The following is a 23,697-nucleotide window of genomic DNA, read 5'->3' on the forward strand; positions in this document are numbered from 1 at the left end:
TGGTGCTGAGGTTCAAGTGGTAGAGCTCTAGCCTTAAGAAAGTCCAAGGACAGTGTTCAGGCCCTGAGCTCAAGCCCAGGACTGGCAAAAAAAAAAAAAGCTCAATGACACTACTACTAAAGGAGTCAAGCACAGAAATACGTTTCAACATCAACACAATAATGGAAGCCATGTCACATAGTGGAAGGGACTTTAGGTTAAGAAAATGTACTACAACCTGATTGGGGAAGGGAACTGAAAGGGAAGGAATAGTGGGAGAAAATGTGAAAGTGGTAACAATGATAAGAATTGTACTCATTTCCTTACTTATATAACTGTAACCTCTGTATATCACTGTATATCACTGTTACTGTATTACTGGGTGTTTATATGTCTATCTGAAAAGGAAGAAAGGAAAGAAGGGAGGGAGGGAGGAATGAAGGAACGAAGGAACACAGGGAGGGAGGGAGAAAACGTAGGCATGGTGGCATATTGCTATAATCCCAGAACTTGGAAGGCTGGGTAGACCCAAAAAAGAAAAGAAAAGAAACAAAAAAGAAAGGTGGGAAGAAAGGAAGGAAAGGATAGTATATTTCTGCCTTCATTTTAAAATGTTTTGTTTCTGGATTACATTTTCATACATCCCCTTATTTCTACCTCTCTCTCTATTAAACCCAGATGCAGAACTTTTGAGATCAATTTCTTTCTTTTCCCTGTGTCAAACTCTTACTAGAGTCTAAATTCTGTCCTTCAGCTGATATCTCCATTTTCCCTGTTCTAAATATCTTGTGCATATTTTTATGGATTAGCTTACAAACATTGCCTTTATATTATTCTTACATTTTTCTTTTTTTTTTTTGACGGTCTGGGCTTGAGCTCAGAGCCTGAGCACTGTCCTTGGACTCTCTCAAGGCTGGAGGTCTACCACTGAGTCACAGCACCACTTCCAGCGTTTTCTATGTATGTGGTCCCAAGGAATTAAACCCGGGTCTTCATGCATGTTAGGCAAGCACTCTACCACTAGGCCAAACTCCCGGTCCCTCTTTTTTTTTTTTTGCCAGTCCTGGGGCTTGAACTCAAGGCTTGAGCACTGTCCTTGAGCTTTCTCAAGGCTAGTGCTCTACCACTTGAGCCACAGCACCACTTCCAGCTTTTTCTGTGTATGTGAAATCAAGGAATTAAACCTAGGACTTCGTGCATGCTAGGCAAGCACCCTACCACTAGGCCATGCTCCTGGTCCTTACTTTTATGTTTAAAAAAAAACATTTTTCCAAAGTTTGAAGAGAGTTAAGAGGTTAGAGATTTTTTCACATATTAATTTCCTGATTTTAATTCTCTTAAGTTTACAATTATTAAGCTAATATTCATTAAGCTATTATGAAGCTAATCGTTATTAATGCTTTCTTTTCTTTTTAAATTTTATTCCTTTATTTTTGTGTATGTGGAACCAAGGAATGAAACCCAGGGCTTCATATATGCAAGGCACTCTACCACTAAGCTATATTCCCAGCCCCAAGGTTAGCGATTTTTTTAATGTGATACTTTTGTATAAATACTCCCAACCTTCACAAATTTCAAGTTAATGCGATGTCAACAAATTCACAAACTTGCAGCTTTTGCAAACCAGTGCATCACTGTGATGCACTCCCAGCGCTGCCAATCAGGCAGTCTCACTGCATAGCTTACAGTTTTTTAAATACACTAAATGATTTCTGCCTTCTGGCATCTGCACTGTTGATCAGAGAAGGTAACATTTAATCTGAGGCCTAAAGACCTGAATAGTTTGCTACGAAGGATCAAACCATGAAAATAAATTTGAAAGTGGCAGAGAAGAGAGAGGGATTCAAAACAGAGAACAATGGTAGGAGAATAACTGCAGCAAACAACACTGGAGAACAGCAAGAAAGGAGAAGAGTTGAAGGGCCCAATGTTAGAGCAATGAAGTCCAGATCCTGCCAGACAGTGATGCAGTGTTTGTTTGTTTGTTTGTTTGTTTTTTTGGTTTGGGTTTTAGTTTTGGTTGATCATGGGGCTTGGGCATGGTCCCAGAGCTCTTCAGCTCAGTGGTAGGCTAGCATTCTACCACTTCAGCCACAGCACCACTTCTGGTTTTTCTGTAGTGCCCCTTTCTGGTTTTTCTGGTGGTTAATTGGAGATAAAAGTCTCAGGGACTTTCGTGCCCAGACTGGCTTTGAACCATGATCCTCAGATCTCAGCCTCCTGAGTAGCTAGGATTACAGGCTTAAACCATCAGCACCTTGGCACTGTTAGGTTTTAGTATACTTAAAATCAATCTGGTTGATAATCTGACATTTGAACCCAGAGGAAAGACAACGTTGTCTGTAGTATACTTCCTCACTTCTCATCTAACCCCAGCTCTCAAGAAAATTAAGGACATAATGTTCAAAGAAGGCTACAGTTATATAATGCACTTGCTTTAGAATTCTGCCTAATTGGCTAGAATAGTATTAACACACCAGCATAAAGAGATGCTGCATTTTCTCTTGTCAAAAGAGAGTTTTTGATAAAATTAAAGTGCTTGGTTTAAAATGATCAATTAGTGTGACATAAATTACTAAGAGAATGTAATTCAGAACTTTCTGTAGTTGGCTGTATCATTTCCACTGGCAGAACTCTAGCACTGTTTCTACTGTTATTTTCTTTCTGAATATTTTCTTCTGATTTTAAGAACTTTATTTGTATGCACATCATTTTATCTTAGTTTTCCACTTAGATATTATACTTTCCATACATATACTGTGCAGTCTTATATTCTGTGTAATATTCAATAATATTCAATCTGTGTAGTTGCTTTAGGCACATTTTGCTTTTATTGTCTGCTTTTTTCTGGTGGTATTGAGGGTTAATCTCAGGACCCCTCCTGTGCTAGGCACTGTTCCATTTACCAAGTTGAGTCATGTTCCCAAGCCCTTTTTGCTTTAATTATTTTAGAGATTTTATCCAGGCCAGTCTGGACTGTAGTTCTCCTACTTAGGTTTCCTGTGTAGGTCAAAGACAGGCTCATGCCACCACACCTCAGTAATGGTTGAGGTTGGGGGAAGAAGGTCTGCCTCACTCACTCTCCACCCAGACTGGCCTCGAACTAGTATGCTGTCTATTCTTCCCAAATAGCTGAGATTAAAAATGTGAGCTACCATTCCCAATCTATCTTTTTTTTTTCTTTTTAAAGGAAATTTCCAGGGTTTTTTTGTTTGTTTGTTTTTTGCTCAAGGCTAGCACTCTACCACTTGAGCCACAGCACCACTTCTGGCTTTTGCTGCGTATGTGGTTCCAGGGACTTAAACTCAGGGCTTGGTGTATGCTAGGTGATCACACAACCACTAGGCCATGCTCCCGGCCCCAGGTTTTTATTTTTTTTTTAATTGGCAAGGAAATATTATTTCTAATTTAACGCTCCAAATTCAGTGCATAATAATTAGAAAGAAAATCAAGTTTGAAATGAACATTAAAGATAATTTATATTAAGATGAAAGTCTCAAACTCCTAGGAATGCAAAAATATTCCCTGACTACAAAATAACATAACCAAATCACTCTTTTTATCTGAAATTTATTTTGGAGACCAGAAATTTGTTTTAGCTGCTTCCATATTATCTCACTTTCTAGAAAAATCAGTCAAGAAAGATGATTGCATAATTATCAGAAGAGTTATGTTTTATTCAAAAGAAAGTCCTGGAAATCAATTTAGGAATGATTTTATAATTAAGTTCCGATAGCAAGTGTTGATTATAAATCAAAGCAGCATTTCTCAAAATTGCACGACTAATTGGTGAAAACAGAGTTCATAAAGAGCTTGTAGTTTTCTTGAGATACTTCATTTCTGGTAGAATCAAGCCATAGAAGACGCATGCCACACCTGAAGGCGGACTCTTCCAGACCAGCCCAGGCCAAGGCAGGGCCCTGGGTGGCGGAGGGAGTGGACTCGACCCTGCGTTCCTGCAGGGCTGGCCAACTCGCCATCCAGCCACGCGCCTCCTTCTTCAGGGTCCCGCCGGGCTCTTCAGCTCCAGGAGCCATGGACGCCGGCGGGCGCGCCCCGGGTCCCAGGACCTCAGCCTGGGAGCTGCTGCTCAGGGTGGCTGCTGCGGGGAGGGGGCTCCGGGAGGACTTACGGGGTGCGGCCGCCCGGGCCCAGAGGGGTGGGTCCCAGCTGCCTAAGGAGCAGGAGCAGCCCCAGGAGAAGGAAGCGGCCGATTCAGAACACGAATGCCGTGAGTGCTGCAGGACAGGTCTCAGGAAATGGGGGGGAAGGTGGGGGAGGGGGGCCCCCTCCTGAGAGGCAGTGGAGCGGGCTCCATTCGGGGGACTGAAAGATGCCCAGGGTAAAGCCGTGGGACACTATGGGAAGGATACTGGTGCTGGACCACACTGGGGCCCCTCCATCCACCTTCCAGCACTGCATCCTAGTTGGGGGCTTTCATCTTGGGAATTCTCTCCCGCCCATTTGTGGTTTATCCCCCCTCCCCCTCTGCACCCCCACCTCCCTTCCGGGCTGTGGGTGGAAGGAAAGTACTAAGGAGGAGACTATTTAAAGAAATGATTAAGCCCTTTTGCAAATAAGGAAAAGTTTCAAGTTGCTGTTAGCTTGTGTCCTGATTTATGGACCAATTTATTGTGTGATTTTAAATAAGTGGCTTCAAAACTTGGCATTTAACTAAAACATATACCTCGGGAATCCTGTACAGCAGGAAGAGATCACACTGGTAAAGAATCTTCAGCATTGGAAAGGTTTTAAAGCTGTGAATAGGCACACTTGGAGCTGCCAGGGAAGGCTTTATTTTCCAAAGACTGGCCTTGGGAGCTATACAGCTGCTTTTAATAATATGTACCCTTAGTTCATTCATTCTAGATCTATTTGCAAGAACGCATTTCTTTTTTTTTTTTCTTTTTTTATTGTTGGGATAATGTATAGAAGGGTTACAGTTACATTGATCTGGTAGTAGGTGCATTACTTCTCACACATTGAAACCCCTTCTCCTGTTTTTGTCCCTCTCCACCCCTTCCCAAGAACACATTATTTTCTAAAAGTTCTCATTGCGTGGATATAAAAATTCCTAACTACTCAGGAAGCTGTTATCTGAGGATGGAGGTTCAAAGCCAACTTTGGCAGACAAATTCACAAGCCAGAACTGGAGGCGTAGCTCAAGTAGTAGAAAGCCACCCAAGAGCATGCAAGCCCCAGTACTAGCACAAATGAATGAAGTAAATGTGTAGGACAATTCAAGGAAAAGGTCTGAATGGTGTGAAGGCTGTGGATCTGGAGAACGTGATTTGAACAGGGACAGGGGAGAACTTTAAATGTATGGTCAAGGTAGACAAGACATTGAGCAAATATTTACCTGAATGAGAAGAAGGAACAAGCCATAGAGAGTTCACACAGAAAAGCATGATAAGCAAAAGTCAAACAAATGCTCAGGGAATAAAATTGATATATTCTGGAAAAAGGAAGATGACTAACCTGGCATGGAGAGTAAAGGGGAGAGCAAAGAAATTGGAGAATGTTACAGTTTGGATCATAAACGTCCCTCTAAGTGTTGAAGGCTTGGTCTACATCCTAAGGCACTAGTGGGAGTGGTGAGCCTTGTAGAGGGAGTTGTTAAGGCTCTGTAACCCTTTTCTGTCTGTTTTTGTTTCTCATCTACCACAGGTGAACAAGCTTCCCCTGACACCTATTTTGGACATGATTTATTGTGTTGCCACAGGCACAAAATAACAAGCCACACAACTTGAACAGAAAGCTCTGAAACTATGAACCCAAAATAAATCTATCCTCCTCCATCTCACCCCTGCCCCATGTTGGTGATTGAATCCACGGCCTTGCACACATACTAGACAAGTACTGTACCATTGAGCTGCTTTCCCAGACTATTTTTTTTTTAAAGATGTTCTCATGACATAGCTCAGGCTGGCTTCAAACTCACAAGCCTCCAGTCCCTACTTCCCTGATGTATATAGTCCTTTTAATATCTTGAGGTCTATGGCAATATGCCCTCTTTAATTCCTGATAGCCTTGCTGAATCTAGCTAGGCTTTTATTGTCTTCAATAACAAACTTCTGTTTTTATTGATCCTTTTTTGTTTAAAAGGTTTATTTGCTTTTCCCCTTTCCCCATTTTGTTTTCAATTTTAATGTTTTATTGGAATTCACTTTATTTGTGAAAGATGAAGTATATGTTTGACTGTTGGGGACCGACTGTGGGGTCAATGACCTTGGACCTGACCTTGGACCTACACAACTGTATACACAAGGAAGTAACTCTGATCAGGATGACTTTAAGCAAAGTCAATCAGTTCTTATCATGGTGACTTTAAGCAAAGTCAATCAGTTCTTATCATGATGACTTTAAGCAATGTCAATCAGTTCTTATCATGATGACTTTAAGCAATGTTAATCCTTTCTCATTTATCCTATATGTGATTTGTTTACTATTTTGTATGAATGTAGCCTCTGGCAACTTCAAGTTTTAAGAAGAGTATTTAAGGTCGGAACTAAAAATAAACGAGAGAGTCTTAGGCGGCAGTCTGGAGCTCACAGTCTTCTTGGACTGCTGACTTGGGCTGTAGTCCTCCCGAACTCCATCTGTTTGTCTCTCTTCTATTTTTTCCTAGTCCTTGCCCCTATTTCAGGAATCCCAATCCGCGAACCCTGGTTTGCTGCCGGCTGGCCCCGGCATTTGACAACACATTTATACAGATAAATTGAGAGAAGAATATTGATTTAAATAGGTATATAGGTTCAAATATAGCCTACTATGCTGAACTCTTATTACTTTTTTGTGGGGGGGGGGTCACCGGGCTTGAATTTGGCATGGGCACTGTCCCTGAGCTCTTCAGCTCAAGGCTACTGCCCTACTCTCAAGATATGCCCCATTTCCCATTTTCTAGGGGTTAACTGGAGATAAGAGTCTCAGGTCCTTCTGTGCCTGGGCTAGCTTTGAACCTTGATCCTCAGATCTCAGCCTCCTGAGTAGCTAGGATTACAGGCGTGAGGCACCTCGCCTGGCTTTGAACTCTTATTATTATACCAATATTACAGGTTATTTAGAAGATCTGGAACTTTACACAAAGGACCTGAAAAATCTCTTATTCTAATCCTTTCCTTATTATTATTTTGTCAGTCAAGGGGCTCGAACTCAGAGTCTGCGCACTGTCCCTGAGCTCTGCAGCTGAAGGCTAGCACTCTATCACTTTGAGATACAGTGCCACTTCTGGCTTTCTGGTAGTTAACTGGAGATAAGACTCTCATGGACTTTCATGCCTGGGATGGCTTTGAATCATGATCCTCACATTACACCCCCCCTTAGTAGCTAGGATTACAGGTGTGTACCTAGCCTTTTCCTCTTTTTTTTTTCTAATTGTATTTTATTGTAGGGGTGATTTATAGAAGAGATTGCAGTTCTATTTCTCAATTGTCTTGTTTTTCCCTTTCCCTTCCCTATTTCAAATAAACAAATAAGCATATATGCACTATACCAGGTACCAAAGTCAGATACAGTAACAACATGAAATAAACCATAAGGGGAAACAAAAGAGAAAAGAAATAACTTCACATTGTTGTTAAGAATAACATTCACAAATATGAATGTCCTCCATATCCTGGAGTTCAAATAATGTCAGTGATTATCAAGAAGAAAATGAAGTAGGGCAGAGGAGTAGAGTGTGACAAGAGAAAGGAGTTCATGTAGACATGGCTATCTTGTATTCACATTTTGTAGGTGGTATCATTTGGAACTTGAGTGGAATAAGCCAGGGCTTCTTTTTTTTTTTTTTCAAGTTTAGCAAGGTCCCCTTCTATTCTGAACTTCTTTCCTCACATCTGTCCATCTCCTGGAAAGCATTAGAAAGAGTTAAATATCAGGATAAAAACATTTATCCTTTCCTTGATATTATAAATAACAACTGAAAAGAAACTACATTGTGAAATATTCCTGTAGCTATTTTATATCTAAGCTAAAATTGGGTATGTTAACACTTTGAGTATTTTATTAAATCTGTCACTTACTAGCTGGTAAAAGGGAGGCCTGATATATTATAGCACTTTCATTTTGGCTGGTTTCAAGGCTACCGTGTGATTTCCTTGAATGCAAAGTTGGGAAGGTAGACATTCAATCAACTTTTGTAAGCTTGTACACCAATGAGAACAGGTATTATAATGTCCATATCATAGTTAGGAAACTGGAAAGCAGAATCATTACAGGGTTAGTAAATTGTGGTTAAATCCCTGAAGATCTTGAACTTGGGCTAAAATCTAGCATGGATTTTTTTGTTGTTTTGTTTTATTTTCTCAAGGCTCTGTTAAATTCATTGTGAAGTTATACCTGAGAAGCACTGACTAAATAACTCAAAATTCTTTTATAAAGCCAGGCATCGTGACACAAGGCTACAAGGCCAGCACTTAAGAGGTTGAGGCAGGATGATCTACTACATTACATCGAAGTTCCAGGCTAACAAGTTCACTTACCATGGAGATAAAGATGCTGACAGAAGACACTTCACTATCAGACAAGGACTCGAGAGCAAGAGCTATAGCCACAGCACTGGCATTCTTGTCCATTATTTCAACCCCAGTTCACACAGAAAATGGGAAGAGGACCGCAAACCTAGTCTTCTTATAGGGCAGGGAGTATGCTTCTTTTAAGACTGTAAGAAAACCCACCCTTTGCTCCAAAGAAAGACATTTGCTCTATTTTCCAAGGCTATTCTCTTCACAAACATCCCTCAAAGACAATAACAATTAAAAAAATAACTAGCCCCACCAAAGCTTTTGCTCATTGATTTGTAAAAGTGAGGACTAGAGGTGTGATTCAAGGGGTAAAGTACCTATCTAACAGAAGCCCTGAGTACAGATCTCAATACTGAAAAAAAATAATAATGTGTAAAACATGAGAAACCTATGAAGAATGGTCTCCTGGTACAAAGCTAATTGAGGTACCACCATCCTGTGGTCCCTCCATTTAAACATGGCTTCCAGGGCAGGGAAAGGGCATTTCACTCACTTAGACTCAAAGTGACACACCATCACTTCTGTCTTCAATCCACTGGACAGACCTTACCAAATGCATCCATGTATCTGAGTAGAAAGGAAGAACAGTAATAACCACCAACACAACTCGATTTTTCCAGTACCACTTAGGCATTCACATACAGAAATAAAGCAAGTAGCCAATGAGTTTTGTCTCCAAATTCGTTTTCTCACCACCCAGTTTGGTATAGAGAAGACTAATAAGTGATGTATGGTGGGTTGTTGTTGTTGTTTGCTTGTTTTGTTGATCATGGGGCTTGAACTCAGGGCATGAGCTTTGTCCTTAAGCTTTTTCACTCGAGGCTCATAGTCTCCCACTCGGAGCCACAGTGGTTAATTGGAGATCCAAGAGTCTCATGGACTTTAGTGCCCAGGCTGGCTTTGAGCCATGATCATCAGATCTCAGCCTTCTAAGTAGCTAGACATGAGCTACCAGTGGCCAGCTGTATTTTTGTAGAAGAGATTTTACAGATTGGATCTAGTATGGTCTAAATGTGTCCCCTAAAACTCACTGAATTTTGAAATGCAGTACTATTTGTGGGGCACTTCACATCAGGGAAATGGAAACCTGTGCTGTAGAAAAGGAGGCCCACCTCGTGGCCCAGTGCTACCTGTCACCTGGTTGGAAGGCTTGGTTGTGGTTTGTGATGTAAAGTAAGGCTACCTCTGGGATTGGCCCCAAACACTTCCACCCTCTAGGACAACACCCGATTCCCCTTCTTTACCTACCTCCCCACCACCCTTTGTGCTAATTGGCTCCTGGATCCTATATTAGCTAAATGTACTTCCTCAATAAATGAGTTCCTGCCTTGATGGGTCTCCCTGATGAGTCTGATTGTCCTCCGAGGAGGGAGGGCTGGGGGCCATCAGCCAACCCTTTCCTCTCTTGACTCAGGCTTGTCCTGGTCGGGGCGTGTTCTCTCTATCCCTCCAGCAGGTCGGGAGGGACAAAGGACTAACCCCTCCCCCCCAGTATTTCATAAGAGATTAAGAGGTATTGCCTTTATTTTGTGACTGAGTCAGGAAGTCTCCAACCCTGTGAATTCATTTTTCTTACAGTTCTGGAGGCTAAAAGCCAAAGATCTATGTGTCCATAGAGTCTCAGGCTTCTCCTTGTAGCTGTCTTCTTTCTTTTTTTTTTCCTGCATATTTATGTATGCAAATACATTATTTTTTTTCCAGGGCCTTACACATAGTAATCAAGGACTATGCCGCCGAGAAACATCTCCAACATTAATCTCTTTTTGTATATACACCAGTCCTATCAGATTTTTGTTTCACATTTATTAACTCATTAAAGGCCCAATTTCTAAATGCAGTGACATCCTGAGATAGTAGGGGTTAGGATTTCAGCACATAACTTTTTTTTCTTTTTTTCTTCTTTCTTTCTTTCTTTCTTTCTTTCTTTCTTTCTTTCTTTCTTTCTTTCTTTCTTTTTTGTGGGTCATGGGGCTTGAACTCGGCCTGGATGTTGTCCCTGAGCTCTTCAGCTCAAGGCTACTGCCCTACCCTTGAGCTAAGCCCTACTTCCTGTTTTCTAGGGGTTAATTGGAGATAAGAGTCTCAGGTCCTTTTGTGCCTGGGCCGGCTTTGAACCTTGATCCTCAGATCTCAGCCTCCTGAGTAGCTAGGATTATAGGCGTGCAGCACATCACTTTTGGAGAGCCAAAATTCAGCCCATAGCTGATCCATGAGGATACTCCCCTTGGTCTTTGAGTGGACTTAGAAATATTCTAAAGGATCTTTGGCAAAGACTTGGAGATTTTTCCATAATACATCTATGAAGCCTCTCTTATGGTTTCTTGTCTTTGGGGATGTTGTATTGCTCATTCTGCTTAATCTCATTTCTGATTTTATTCCCCAGGGTTCATGCTTGCTCTCTCTTGAGAACCCTACAACTCCCCAATGTGACAAAATCCTCAATAAATCTTGATGTCTTCTGCAGTAGTTAATAAAGCCTGCCAACTGAATGTGTATGCATGTGTGTTAGGTTTATAGCAAATACAAATCTATTTTTTTGTTCTTTCATATAAAGATAAAACATCCCTCCTCCAGCTTTTGTGTGGGTTTCTAAGTGGCTGGGTTTTTTTTTTTTTTTTTTTTTTGCTAGCCCTGGCCCTTTAACTCAGGGCCTGAGCACTATCCTTGAGCTTTCTCAAAGCTAGCGCTCTACTACTTGAGCCACAGCACCACTTCTGGGCTTTTTTCTATGTATGTGATACCGGGGAATCGAACCTGGGTCTTCCTGCATGCTAGGCAAGCACTCTACCACTAGGCCAAACTCCTGGTCCCTAAGCTGGCTGCTCTGGAAAATGTCCCTGCAGGTCTAGCATTTGTAACCATGTTCTGCAAACAACAGTTTTATGTCTGTAAATTGTATGAGCATTTGGACTCCTCCTAGTCTAATCTTGTTCTTTTACAAACAATGTCCGCTCCGAAATCTGTAGCCAAGCTCTTACCTCCCAAGCCAGATACCACATTACTAACTTCAGGGTGGTCCTCCAGAATAATATTTTGTTTAAGGTCAGGAACACTCTTTAAGGGTGTGAAAACACTTGTAATATGAGGAGAAGGTGGATTTGGGCTATGGCAACTTTGTAAAATATTCCAGCAAAGTTCCCTCATTCTAAATAGCAAACAGAATTGGGGAAAGATTTTAGAGTTCCAACGTTTTTCCTTGCCCTGTGAAAAGTGCTTTTTCTTTTTCCTCCTTTCGGTCATGTTTGTTTGCTTTCTTTCAGTCCTGCCAAATGAGAGAAGCTTTCAAAATGCTGCTAAAAGCAATAATTTGGACCTTATGGAGAAGCTGTTTGAAAAAAAGGTCAACATTAATGCTGTGAACGTTGTGAGTAGAATTCACAAATATGACACTTGTCACAAAGATGACAAGTAGTTTGGGATTACATAGGTCAACTGAAGTAAGAATAAAAAAATGAAAGAGATTAGGCTAGCTGAGATGGGAGAGCTCTCCCTTGTGGGTGATCCCTGACTGTTTGAGCTGCGAAGTTGGCTCTGGGCGTTTTCATTTATCTTATGAGAGGGGAAGCACTCATGGTCTTTAAGCAGTCCTGTGTGGTCCATAGATGGGCAAAGAGCCCACGGTCAAGGTTATAGACCTGGCGTCGGTCCTACATTGTAGGCCTCACACATTCTGGCAATGCAGACCATTTTGTGCTATATAACTTGTTTGTTTTCTTTTCATAATGTCCTTTGTGGTTTGGTTTGTCCAGATTTAAAATCTAAGGGAGTGTGTAGATTTTCATTTTACTGCTTTTGAAATATATAGTACCCACACATTGAGCGAAAAGACTTTCTAAAATCTGGCTTGCCTTACTTCTCTTCAAGTGCCTAGGCCTTGGGAAAGCTGTTCATTGTTAGAAATATCTTGGGTTTGTGAAGCTTTATAGGCCTTACCAAGATGAACAAGTTTGAAGTTATGACAACTAAATGGTGACTTGGGCAGTGGGTTAAAGTGAGGATGGCTGAGGAGAATGGAATGTTAAATGAAGTATAAACTTCAGAAACTCTATTTCTCCAGAACCCTTCTAAGGCACTGGAGGGCTCCTAGCAATATGTTCCCATGGTTATAATTATTTTCATAAAACCCGAAAAACTAAATCATTTTAACTGCAATGATTTAATGTCTGACTGTTCCTTTTTAAAGGATTTGTTAAAAGTTCCACAAAACCTGTCTGTCCCAGGCACGAAGATCACAAAATTTAAGCTACAACGTTATGCTTTACATGCAATAGGAAAGTGTTGTATTATATGCATGTGCATGGTGTGTGCGCACATGGACACATGTGAGTGTGTGTGTGTGTGTGTGTGTGTGTGTGTGTTCTGTTCCAGTCCTTGGGCTTGAACTCAGGTGCATAGGCCCTGTCCTTGGGCTTTTGTACCAGGCAGATGTGAGACACCAGCACCTAGTGTCCCAGTGTGTGTGTGTGTGTGTGTGTGTGTGTGTATTTATGCATGTTATATATGTGTTTGTTATATTATGGCTGTACATATTTTTATTGTTGTTGTCAGTGGTGGGGCTTGAACTCTGGGCCTTGGTGCTATCTTTCAGCTCAAGGCTACTGCCCTACCTCTGGAGCCTCACACCACTTACGGTTTTCTGGTGGTTAATTGGAGATAAGAATTTCCTGGACTTTAGTGCCCAGGCTGGCTTTGAACCACAATCCTCCAATCTCAGCCTCTTGAGTACTAGGATTACAGGCATGCGCCACCTCTCCTGGCTCGTACATATTTTTTTATGTAGTAAAAAATAGCCAAATTTTATAGTATGACAATTCTAGGAAAAAAAGAAAAACACACTAAGGAAAGAAGGGAATGTAGATAGGAGGGGAAAAATAATAAACAAGGATCTTTGAAGATAATTTTTTCATAATTTCAAATATATTTCTGAGTAGTATATTATATACTTTATGATACAGTATATGCAAGAGTTAATGTGATCCTGGCAAATTTGTTTTGAACAAAATAAAGCAATAATCGCTTTTTCAAGTAATAAAAAATAGAAACTTTAGAAAATTTTCAGTTCTGGGTCTTGAACTCTGGGCCTGGGTGCTGTCCCTGAGCTGTTTTTGCTCAAGAGTAGTGCTCTACCACTTGAGCCAGACATCCATTTCTGGATTTATCTGCATACTTCATTGGAGATAAGTCTCAAAGACTTTCCTGTCTGAGCTGGCTTTAAACCAGAATCTTCAGATCTTGGCTTTCTGAGTAGCTAGAATTACAGGCAAGAGCCATAAGCTCAGAATCAATAACATTTTCCTCCACATGAAATAAGTCTGGTATTTTAAGCTATGTTTTTATTTTAGAGGACTTGGAGTACTCCTGATGGGCTGTAATATTCTTTCTAATGACATCTGAATGGTCCTGTTCACAGCAAACTGTTGTCATGGTTACTTGTAGAGTTCCTTAAAAACTGTGAGAGTAGAGGTAAAAGGATGTAAGTGCTATTATTGAATTATCTTTGGTGCTATTTTGGCTTGCATCCTTATATACAAATAAATATGGAAGCATATAAACCCAAATCTGACATGGTAGAGCAAAGCTCTATATTACAGACATTGTTGAGATAACTCATGCTTGTTAAACTTATTTAGCACCTAAAGAAATCAAATATTTAAACAGTGTTCACATTTTTAGGATTACCTATGTAAAATAAAGAGTAGTATACTTATTTCAGGCATCTTCTTGGGGAGCCAAAACAATATCTAGAATATAGGAAATATGGTATATGTTACTTATAGGCAAAACTTTCTATCTGAAATGCATTAAATTGTCTTTGAGCACCCCAGGAACACTGTGAACATTAAATTATCTCTGAGGCACCACAGGAACATGGCAATAACTTTAATTTAAAGCAAAAGATATTCATAACTTCCTTCCAAAAATTAAAGCAATTTATTTCTCTCAGTGTAACTTACAATAGAGGAAACTTCAGAAAGAAAATGAATGGATGACTGGAAATGTGACTTAGTGGAAGAGTGCTTGCCTAGCCTGCATGAAACCCTGAGTTTCATTCCTCAGTACCACATAAACAGAAAAAGCTGGAAGTAGTGCTTTGGCTCAAATGGCAGAGTGTTAACATGGAGCAAAAGAAGCTCAGGGTCAGTGCCCAGGCTCTGATTTCAAGCTCCAGGACTGGCAAAATAAAAATAAAAAAATAAAGAAAGAATGGGTTGGATATCTAGGAAATTTCTTGTTATGAATTACCAATATGTTCTGCTATGATTTGGATCTTAACTGTTCCCTTGAAATCATATGTTGATGGCTTAGTCACAAACCTGTGGCACTATCTGAAAGTGGTTGAGCCTTTAAAAGAGGTTGGGCCTATTAGAAGGACTCAGTCAATGTACCTTCCCATAGATCCCAAAACAATGGAGCCACGCTATGATTGAGTGAAACTTCCGGAAGCCAAAATTAATCTTCTCTCCATATAAATTATTTATCTTGGGTCTTTTGTCTCAGATGTGGAGATCTGAGACAAGCACATATTCAGGTAGAATAAACATTATCGTTATTAATGAGCATACATACAGAAAAGTACAAGTTTACATCCATTAAATAGCTATGTGGCTGGTTACACAATGGGTCTCATTCCAAGACTTATTATTCAGCAGATTTGACAATCTACTGAATAATAGATGTCATCCATTATAAGGATTCTGCTGGACACAATTGTCACAACTTTGAGTGGGCACAAAACATGGGGCTGAATAACCAAACTCTAACTACTCAGCAGGAACTTATGACTATTTAAGAAGCAGGAATCCTGGAAAGGCTCAATAATAATTGGATGAATAAGGATGCAAACAAATTATGTTTCCTCAGATGAACCGTACAGCCCTGCATTTTGCAGTGGGGAGAAATAATCTCTCTGCTGTGGATTTCTTGCTGAGCCACAAGGCCAGGGTGGATGTTGCTGATAAGGTAAGCAATAAGAAGAGTAAGAGGGCACATGACAGGCACGCAAGGTGAACTGGACAGCATTTCTGTGGACAGCATACATTTTGGAAAGGTCTCTTTAGAGATATACGTATTGTGTGTTAGGGACTTGGACTTTTATTTTCCTACACTCACCTTCAGGTCATTTACTTTCATTTGTAATAGTAGGTGGCAATCCAGAGCATAATCGGGCACATAGAAGACAAAAGTCAACTGGCCCCAGGGATTTTAAATTTTGGTTTCTCCTTATGAATTACAATAATAAAAAAGCCTGTTGAATACATATTCTGTGCTAAAGTATTAGGATTGATATTTAGTGCCCTATCTCAACTAACCTTAAAATAAAAATATTATAATTCCCATTTTACAAAAGAGGAGATAAACACACAGTGAGATAAAATATTTCTCCCCCCAAAGCATACATCTAAAGAAGGGATTCAAATACATCTGAGAGACCATATTTGAACGTAATACATGTGATTCTAGAGACAGCACTCTGAGTTAATAGCTACAAAATAGCTTAACTGTTTGCCTAGATATCAAGATCTACTCTGAGGACTTACCCATTCTTTTCAAACTTCATTTAACACAAACCAACAGGAGAAATCTAACACCATGTTTACTTGCGGTTACAGAAGACCATGCTATCCTTATTCTAAAGTTCATGGGTCTTCGTTCCATAGACAACGGTTCTTCACCTTAAACTTTCTCACAGAGCGGTTCTGTTTTCTGTCTGGATTGGGACTCTTTGCAAGGGAAGGCTTGGCATTGCTTTAACGCCCAACAGGTAAAGAAGTCTCACAGAGACTAGATTAAGTATGTGATTAGTAAATGTTTAGAAGATAAATGTAGTCAGCGTGTACCAATTAATCATCTTGTTGGTTTTGTTGACATTTGGATAAGGCATAGACATGTAATGGTAGCAGTTTATCAGTGGGATATCTGTCTCTAATTTATCTGTCTCTCATAGGTGAGCACGAAGGCTGCTATGTATATAGTCAGGATGGCTTGGAGCTTCCATAATATACCAGGTTGACCTAAAACTCACCATCCTCCTAAGTGCTTATAGGCATGAACCACCATACCTAGCTCTTCAGAACTCCACTTTGGATACCAAGAACTTATATCTACTGAATCTTCAGGCTCTGTCACAGAAAATCAAAAACCAAGGAAAAAGCAAGTGTGGTTCTGAAAGTAGAAACAAGCCTCATGAGGGAGATCACTACAGGTGCTCAGATTCTCTGGATCACAGCCTGGGATTCTCGAAGATTCCCAGATAAGCCTAGGGATGTAGCTCAGTGTTTGAACACTTGCCTGACATCCTAACATGTGCAAAGTTCTGGGTTCAATGTCTAATGCCTCACAAAAAGGGAAGGAAGGAATGAAGGAAGGAAGGAGAGGGAGAGAGAGGAAATGAGGGAGGGAAGCCCTTTTGTCAAGTATTGACAGTACACTACTATATGTACCAGTCTGGACCCAGCCTGATCTACATAGTGAAACCCAATCTCATTAAACCCCAGCTCAGTGTCTGTGACTTATGCCTATAATCTCAGCTACCAAGGAGGCGGAGATTTGAGGCAGGCAGTCCAGGCAGAAAAACCCCAGGCATTGCATGTTCAGAGTCCAAAGCATGATGGAGCATCCACAGGTTCGAGGCAGGTATACTCCTCCAGTCTTCTGAGGAGGCTGAGTAGATAAAGGACGCTCTTACACTAGGTATGGACACAGCCTGGAGTCTGGTCAGTGCAGGGGATGCTCAGAGGAAAAGGACAAGCGTCTGTTCTCAGGACTGCTTCTCTGGGAAGTGTCTCCACTGAACGTTTTCTCAGGGTACATTATGGCCATCCTGGTACTGGGGACAGTTTCTCAGTGACTCATCAGCATTTTTTACTTTACAGTATGTGAGCTAGCGGTGAGTGGAATCCAGGACATGTACTCTTCTGCAGCTCCAGGCATGCGTGGTTCAGACCAGGAGATTGAGTTTTATGGAGGTTCTAGGGAAATTTACATCTATGAGCAGTGATTTACTGCCTCTGAGAAGCGGCCTCCACTTGGAATTTGTGGCTTCAGTGACTAGTTTATTTGCTGCTTACATCCCTAGTCTCCAGATTTCTGTAATCTATGTTTTAAATGTTGATTGCTTCAAATTTGGGAATAACCCCTTAGGGGGAAAAACAAACAATAGAATTCCTATTCAGAACTTCATTTGTTATTACCTGTCTGAAATATTTCTGCTTTTTCATGGCCACATGTGAAACCAAATTCTTACTATTGATTCTAGGACCCTGATTTATAGGGAAGCCTAAATTAAGAGGTGGAATTGTCTGTCTGTCTGTCTCTTTCTCTTCCTTTCCCTCCCTTTGTCTCCTTCCCTCCCTCCCTCCCTTCTCTCTCTCTCCCTCCCTCCCTTCCTTTCTTTCTTTCTTTCTTTCTTTCTTTCTTTCTTTCTTTCTTTCTTTCTTTCTTTCTCTTTCTTTCCTTCCTTCCTTCCTTCCTTCCTTCCTTCCTTCCTTCCTTCCTTCCTTCCTTCCTGCCTGCCTGCCTGCCTGCCTGCCTTCTCTCTCTCTCTCTCTCTCTCTCTCTCTCTCTCTCTCTCTCTCTCTCTCTCTCTCTCTCTCTCTCTCTCTCTCTCTCTTTCTTTCTCTTTCCCCCAGGACATGAACTCAAGCCTAGGCTCTGTCCCTGAGTCTGTGCTCAAGGCTAGTGCTCTACCACTTACAGCATTTTCCTGTTTATGTGGTACTGAAGAATTCAACCCAGGGCTTCATGTATATTAGGCAAACACTCTACCACCAAGCCACATTATAGCGCTTTCTGTGTTTTTTTCCCCCCTATATCCCATATAATCACTGCTATATATAATCAAGTCGTAGGGCTTGAATTCAGGGCCTGGGCACTGTCCCTGAGCTTCTTTTGCTCAGTCTACCACTTGAGCCACAGAGTTATTTCTGGCCTTTTCTGTTTATGTGGTACTGCGGAATTGATCCCAGGGCTTTATGCATGCTAGGCTAGCACTCTGCCACTAAGCCACATTTCCAGCCCCCACATCTTTATCCTTTAACAACCCACCTGTGTGTGTATATATGTATGTATATATATGTAACATACGTACATGAGGCTTTTGCTCATTGCATGTTTAATAAAAATGAGATTGTATTATCTCTTCATCTATTTTTCCATAGTTGGTAGAGTTTGTAGAAATCTTTTCAAGTTGACTGTTAAAGTTATAATTCATTATTTTTAATCATTGTATATGATATAATTATTTTATAATTTATTCAGTATGCCCATATTGATGGGTAAATATCTTCTAATTTTTATTTTCACAATTGCTGTGTGTGTGTGTGTGTGTGTTAACACCAGGTCCAGAAAAATGTATTTTCGTGACACAGATTCCCACACATTTCAGTTGGTGGTGTATTTTACCTTTAAGAAGATGTTACCAACTTGTTTAGACAATAATGTTTTTCATTCTTCTAATGCATTAAAAGAGTACTTTTACTTGTATATTTTTCTACTGTTTCTTTCTTGTTGATTTGTGAAGGTATTTCATTAGAGAATCACCATCTGTCTTTATGAATATTTTAAGGTCTCATTTGCTTATTGAATTTATATTCTTTCCTTTTATAATTGAATTAAGAAAGTACACATTATAGTCTAAATTTCATGCTAATGCATTGTTTACTCTGTGTGCACAGTATAATACACCACTTCATTTTTATAGGTTTGCATAGAACTGAAATATTCCCTTTTCTGCATACTATATGATTTCTCTTTTTCTTAATTCTCAACAGCCTAGTATTTGCTAGGCCTGTGTTACCTTAGCATGCTGTGGCTATCTACCTGACAGTCTCTTTCCTTCTCTCTCCTTGGGAAGCATGGCTTGACCGTAATTCACCTTGCAGCCTGGTCTGGAAGCTTCGAGATCATGCTCATGCTGGTTAAAGCTGGAGCAGACCAGAGAGCCAAGAACCAGGTAGGTATGTGGGTCTCACTGGGACATGAGCTCTCACCTCCCCAGGGCAGGAGAGGGAAGTTCTGTGTCATAGTGGAAGAGTCTACCCCTCTCTGGCTGTCTTCAGGATGGAATGAATGCCCTCCACTTCGCAGCTCTGAACAACAACGTGAACATCGTAGAGTACCTCATCCAAGACCTGCACCTGCAAGACCTGAACCTGCCAGATGAGGTGAGTCTGCAGTAGAACCAAATCCTACACACACCCCCAACTCCCGATTTCCTTCTGCTCCTGGCAAAGCCAGAGCTGGCCTGTAGCAGTGGCTGGCACTATGGCAGAAAGCAAGGAATAGATGGAGAATGGTGGTGTGGGTGGGGGAGGGGGAGGTGGCTCTGATCTGGATGTGTGTAGAGGACAGGAAGCACAGAGGAAGCAGCAGAGTTTCTCTTCCTGTTCTTCTCCCGGACCCTGCCCAGGGTGTGGACTGTATCCACATCCTTTAGTTTTCTGAGTTTCTGTCTATAGTTTATTCCATTATGTCTAACATTTTTTACCTGAAGCTATTTAGTAACCAGTCATGGAAAATAGTGTAATTTTGATGTACTGATCTACATTCCTTTTTTTAAGGATATATATATATATATATATAATAGCACCAGCTATCACTTCATTTTTTAATATGCTAAGCTCAGAGGAAAAAACCACTTTTATAGAGTAAGAGTCCTGGCCCATTCTGATGCTCTACAATGTGAATGAATGAAAGGCTTCATCTATCCCTGCAATAATCCAGTAAAGTAGTAGACAGTAGTTTTTCCATTTTTAGTAGAAGCTAAGAGTCAGTAGATGCCAAGTACCTGGTCTAGTCTTAACTAGAAAATGACTCTGCCAGGATTTGAGGCCTAGTTTGTCTAACACTAGTTATCATGCTGCCTGACTCTCTTCTCAGATGACCGTGGACCTTGCCCAGGTGTCAGGACTGTTTTTTCCCTGGAGTATTTCCCTTTCCCATTGTCATAGAAAAGCATCTTTGGTACAATTGACATTGCAGTTTCTCAGTAGCTGACCATACATTATGGATTGCTCTTACATTTCTCTGTGACACTACTGTGTGAGTGTGTGTGTGTGTGTGTGTGTGTGTGTGCTAGTCTGGAGTGGGGAGCGGGCTTGAACTCAGAGCCTGAGCCTGAGTGCTATTCCTGAGCTTTTGTGCTCAAGGCTAGCATTCTACCACTCCAGCCACAGCTATATTTCCAGCATTTTGCTGGTTAACTGGAGATAGGACTCTCACAGACTTTCCTGCCTGGGTGGGTTTTGAACAGCAATCCTCAGATCTCAGCTCAGCTTCCTACGTAGCTAATCCTAAGTAGGTAAAATTACAGGTATATGACACCAGTGCTCAGCTCGTAACATTACATACATGTTTCCTTACAAACATTTCTCTGGAAATGATCAGTATTATTCACTTCAACTCTTTTAAAAAGCTTGAACATTTTTTTCTTGATTTCATTCTTAAAATAATGAACAGAAACTGCTTTATTTTCGAATGAGGTCTATACACTTCTTTTGTTTCCTTTGCATATGACTGTATGCTCACAGCTTGGAGGCAGACAGGCATGGACTGTGCTCTGGACAGCACTATCATATAAGCATGTCCTCCAACCACTGCTGACAGCCTCCATGTCTCCATCACCACAAAGACAAAAAGAAAAATCTACTTCCTTTCTGGTAGCACCAAGGGATCCTGGAGAAATGCTCTCTCTCTCTGTCTCTCTCTGTTTCTCTTTTTGTCTCTTCCTCTCCCTCCCTCTTTTCCCTTCTTCCCCCGCTCATATACTCACATGCACACATGCACACATACCACACACCAAGTTATTACTTTGATAGAAATGATTGACATTTTCTTGATAGTATGCAAAGTACCTATGCAAATGAGCTCAATGATGAGCCAATGAACAGTACCCTTCCATTCAGATACCACCCCTAAATCCATTCTTCCATAGCCATGGCTGGGATGCTTGTATGGGGTAGTCACTGTGATTATTTAGCAAAGAGCTGGGTTTTGTTAAGTGCTCACTAACATAAGCTCATGTATGGCTGTTTTGTTTTTTTCTTTTTTCCAGTCCTGGGCCTTGAGCTCAGGGCCTGAGCACTGTCCTTGGGCTTTTCTCAAGGCTAGAACTCTACCACTTGAGCCACAGCACCACTTCTGGCTTTTTCTATGTATGTGGTACCAAGGAGTCGAACCAAGTCTTCATACATGGTAGGCAAGCACTCTACCACTAGGCCAAAAGAATTATAATAAACACTTTTAATCCCTCAGACTTTAGTTACATGCAATAATTTAAGTTCACCAAATTAAAACATTCAGTATTAAATACACTATAAGTTAATAAAACATAAAAGAACAGAACTAGGGTCCTGGACCTGCCTTAATGATAATTAGGAAAGATCTAGGATCTGGAGCCATAAAGGCATGGTGATCTCTCCCAGGCCTGAAAGGTGGGGCTTCAACTCTCTTCTTGGCTGGAAAATCTGCCTCCCAAATAGAGGGAGAGGTCCTACGAGACCGAATTGGATAGAGTCCCATTTAAACATAATTAAAATGGGTTGAGTGGTTTAAAAAAATAAGACATCACAACAAACTATATGTTAAGAAACCACTTTTAGCCTTGAAATTCCTGTTGTTACTTGGTGAACATGTACTAGATAGGAGAAAAGATTTATATCTTGTTTTCTCATTTTCCTTTAAGCTACCTTCTGAAATGTTTATAAGGTATAGATTACATTAAATATTTGTACTCTGAGCAATTTGGCTTTCACATTTTTTCCTTCATGATAACAGTTTTAAAAGGCATCCAAAGTTCAAAGTCATAGCTCTTTCTTGGAGAGTTCTGTGGTTTACTGCAGTCTTTTTTTTTTTCCAGATCCTTTTGTGTGTTAGCTTTTCTTTAGGGGCAGCTCCTCATCACTTCATTTAGCCAGTAGAAATTCAAAATTTTGTAGCAACCAAGAGTAAAAGAGAAAGAATCTCTGATTCTTCTAACTAGAAGTTGTCTTTGTCCCTGCTATGGTTTGAATATGACTTGTCCTCGAACCTAAGCAGGAGCTGAATCATTGCCACAGATTAATGGAATTAAGAAGGTGGAACTTAACCCAACCAAGGGGTTTAGTGGCGGGGTTGGAGGGAAAAGATCAAGATGGATAAGGTCTTTCGGGTGGAGCCTATGATTGAATACTGGTAGCTTTCTAAGCTGAGTGAGAGACTCCCATGCTGCTTTGGGACTCTGTTAGCAAGAGGACCTTTGACAGATGAGGCTCCATAGACTTTGCACCTGTACAACTATTAGTCAAAATAAACTTCTTTGTAAGGTAGCTTACTTTTTCATATACCAATATAATAATTAAAAATGGACTAAAATATTCCACAAACTAATATGTGTTAGAATTCTTTCTGTTACAAGTACCAAGCATACATCTTAAATTACATTAAGACATAAAGGTATTTATTAACGTCTAACTAAAGTGTCTGAGGGTACATCTTCTCTCCTTCAGGAATTTCTGGATCAAGTTCTTTTTCTTTCCACAAACGCTTAGCCATTTGTGTATTGGTGATATCATAGATACACTGCTCTAATAGAGGGAAAAATGCCTGTTAATGGCTTCCAGATTATATACTTACAGATTTTGATTTATGGAGAAAAATTCTCTTTTTTATCAATTCATAAGTACATTTCAGGAGCAGTTCTGATAGGCTCTCTGAATCCTGTGTTCAGTACTGAACCAGTCACTATGACCAACATGGGTTATGTGGTTGCTTCATGTGACAGGAGGTAGGTAGGTAATCAGGCCTAACAACTAGCAGCACCAAACACATGGAACAGCAAGGTGCCAGAGTGATGATGTGGGTGTTCTCCAAAGGAAAACCAAAGTGCTGGTGCTACAAGAAAGGTAAACACAAAGCCAAAAGCAACACTGCCCACTCCAGAGTATGACATGGCATTGTATTATTTATGATCTCTGTGAGTAAAGAACTAACAAAACCCCTCCACCTGCTATAGGAGAATTTAAACTTGGGTTAACTTTCTACAACTGTGTCCTTGCAGGCTAGGTAAAGGTAGAATATTAACGGAATTACTAAGCAACCTTGCTTCTGATAAAGGACGCCTTAATTGGTGCAATGTGTTTGGACTTGTGGGAGCTATGGATGGATTGCAACTACTTAGCTGAATGAATCTGAAAAGAACCCTTAGTGCACACTGAAGTCA

The 23,697-nt window shown here is 40.6% G+C and overlaps 1 protein-coding gene across 3 annotated transcripts in view; it reads left to right on the plus strand.

The window, feature by feature from the left end:
* The first annotated feature begins 4,008 nt into the window (after positions 1-4,008).
* Positions 4,009-23,697, plus strand: part of Ankdd1b (ankyrin repeat and death domain containing 1B) — a 51,795-nt gene continuing 32,106 nt past the window's right edge. For 2 of the 3 annotated variants that reach the window (XM_090331133.1, XM_090331134.1), the window contains exons 1-4: positions 4,009-4,210; positions 11,762-11,865; positions 19,354-19,452; positions 19,559-19,663. In XM_090331133.1, the coding sequence (XP_090187259.1) occupies positions 4,015-4,210; positions 11,762-11,865; positions 19,354-19,452; positions 19,559-19,663 (504 nt within the window). In that variant the 5' untranslated portion in view covers positions 4,009-4,014. Of the gene's footprint in view, positions 4,211-11,761; positions 11,866-15,362; positions 15,462-19,353; positions 19,453-19,558; positions 19,664-23,697 lie in introns of all 3 variants that reach the window. The other variant, XM_090331135.1, reaches the window with a different exon arrangement.

Source organism: Megascapheus bottae, chromosome 4 (assembly GCF_031878675.1).
Source record: "Megascapheus bottae isolate mThoBot1 chromosome 4, mThoBot2.hap1, whole genome shotgun sequence".
NCBI classification, from domain to species: domain Eukaryota; kingdom Metazoa; phylum Chordata; class Mammalia; order Rodentia; family Geomyidae; genus Megascapheus; species Megascapheus bottae.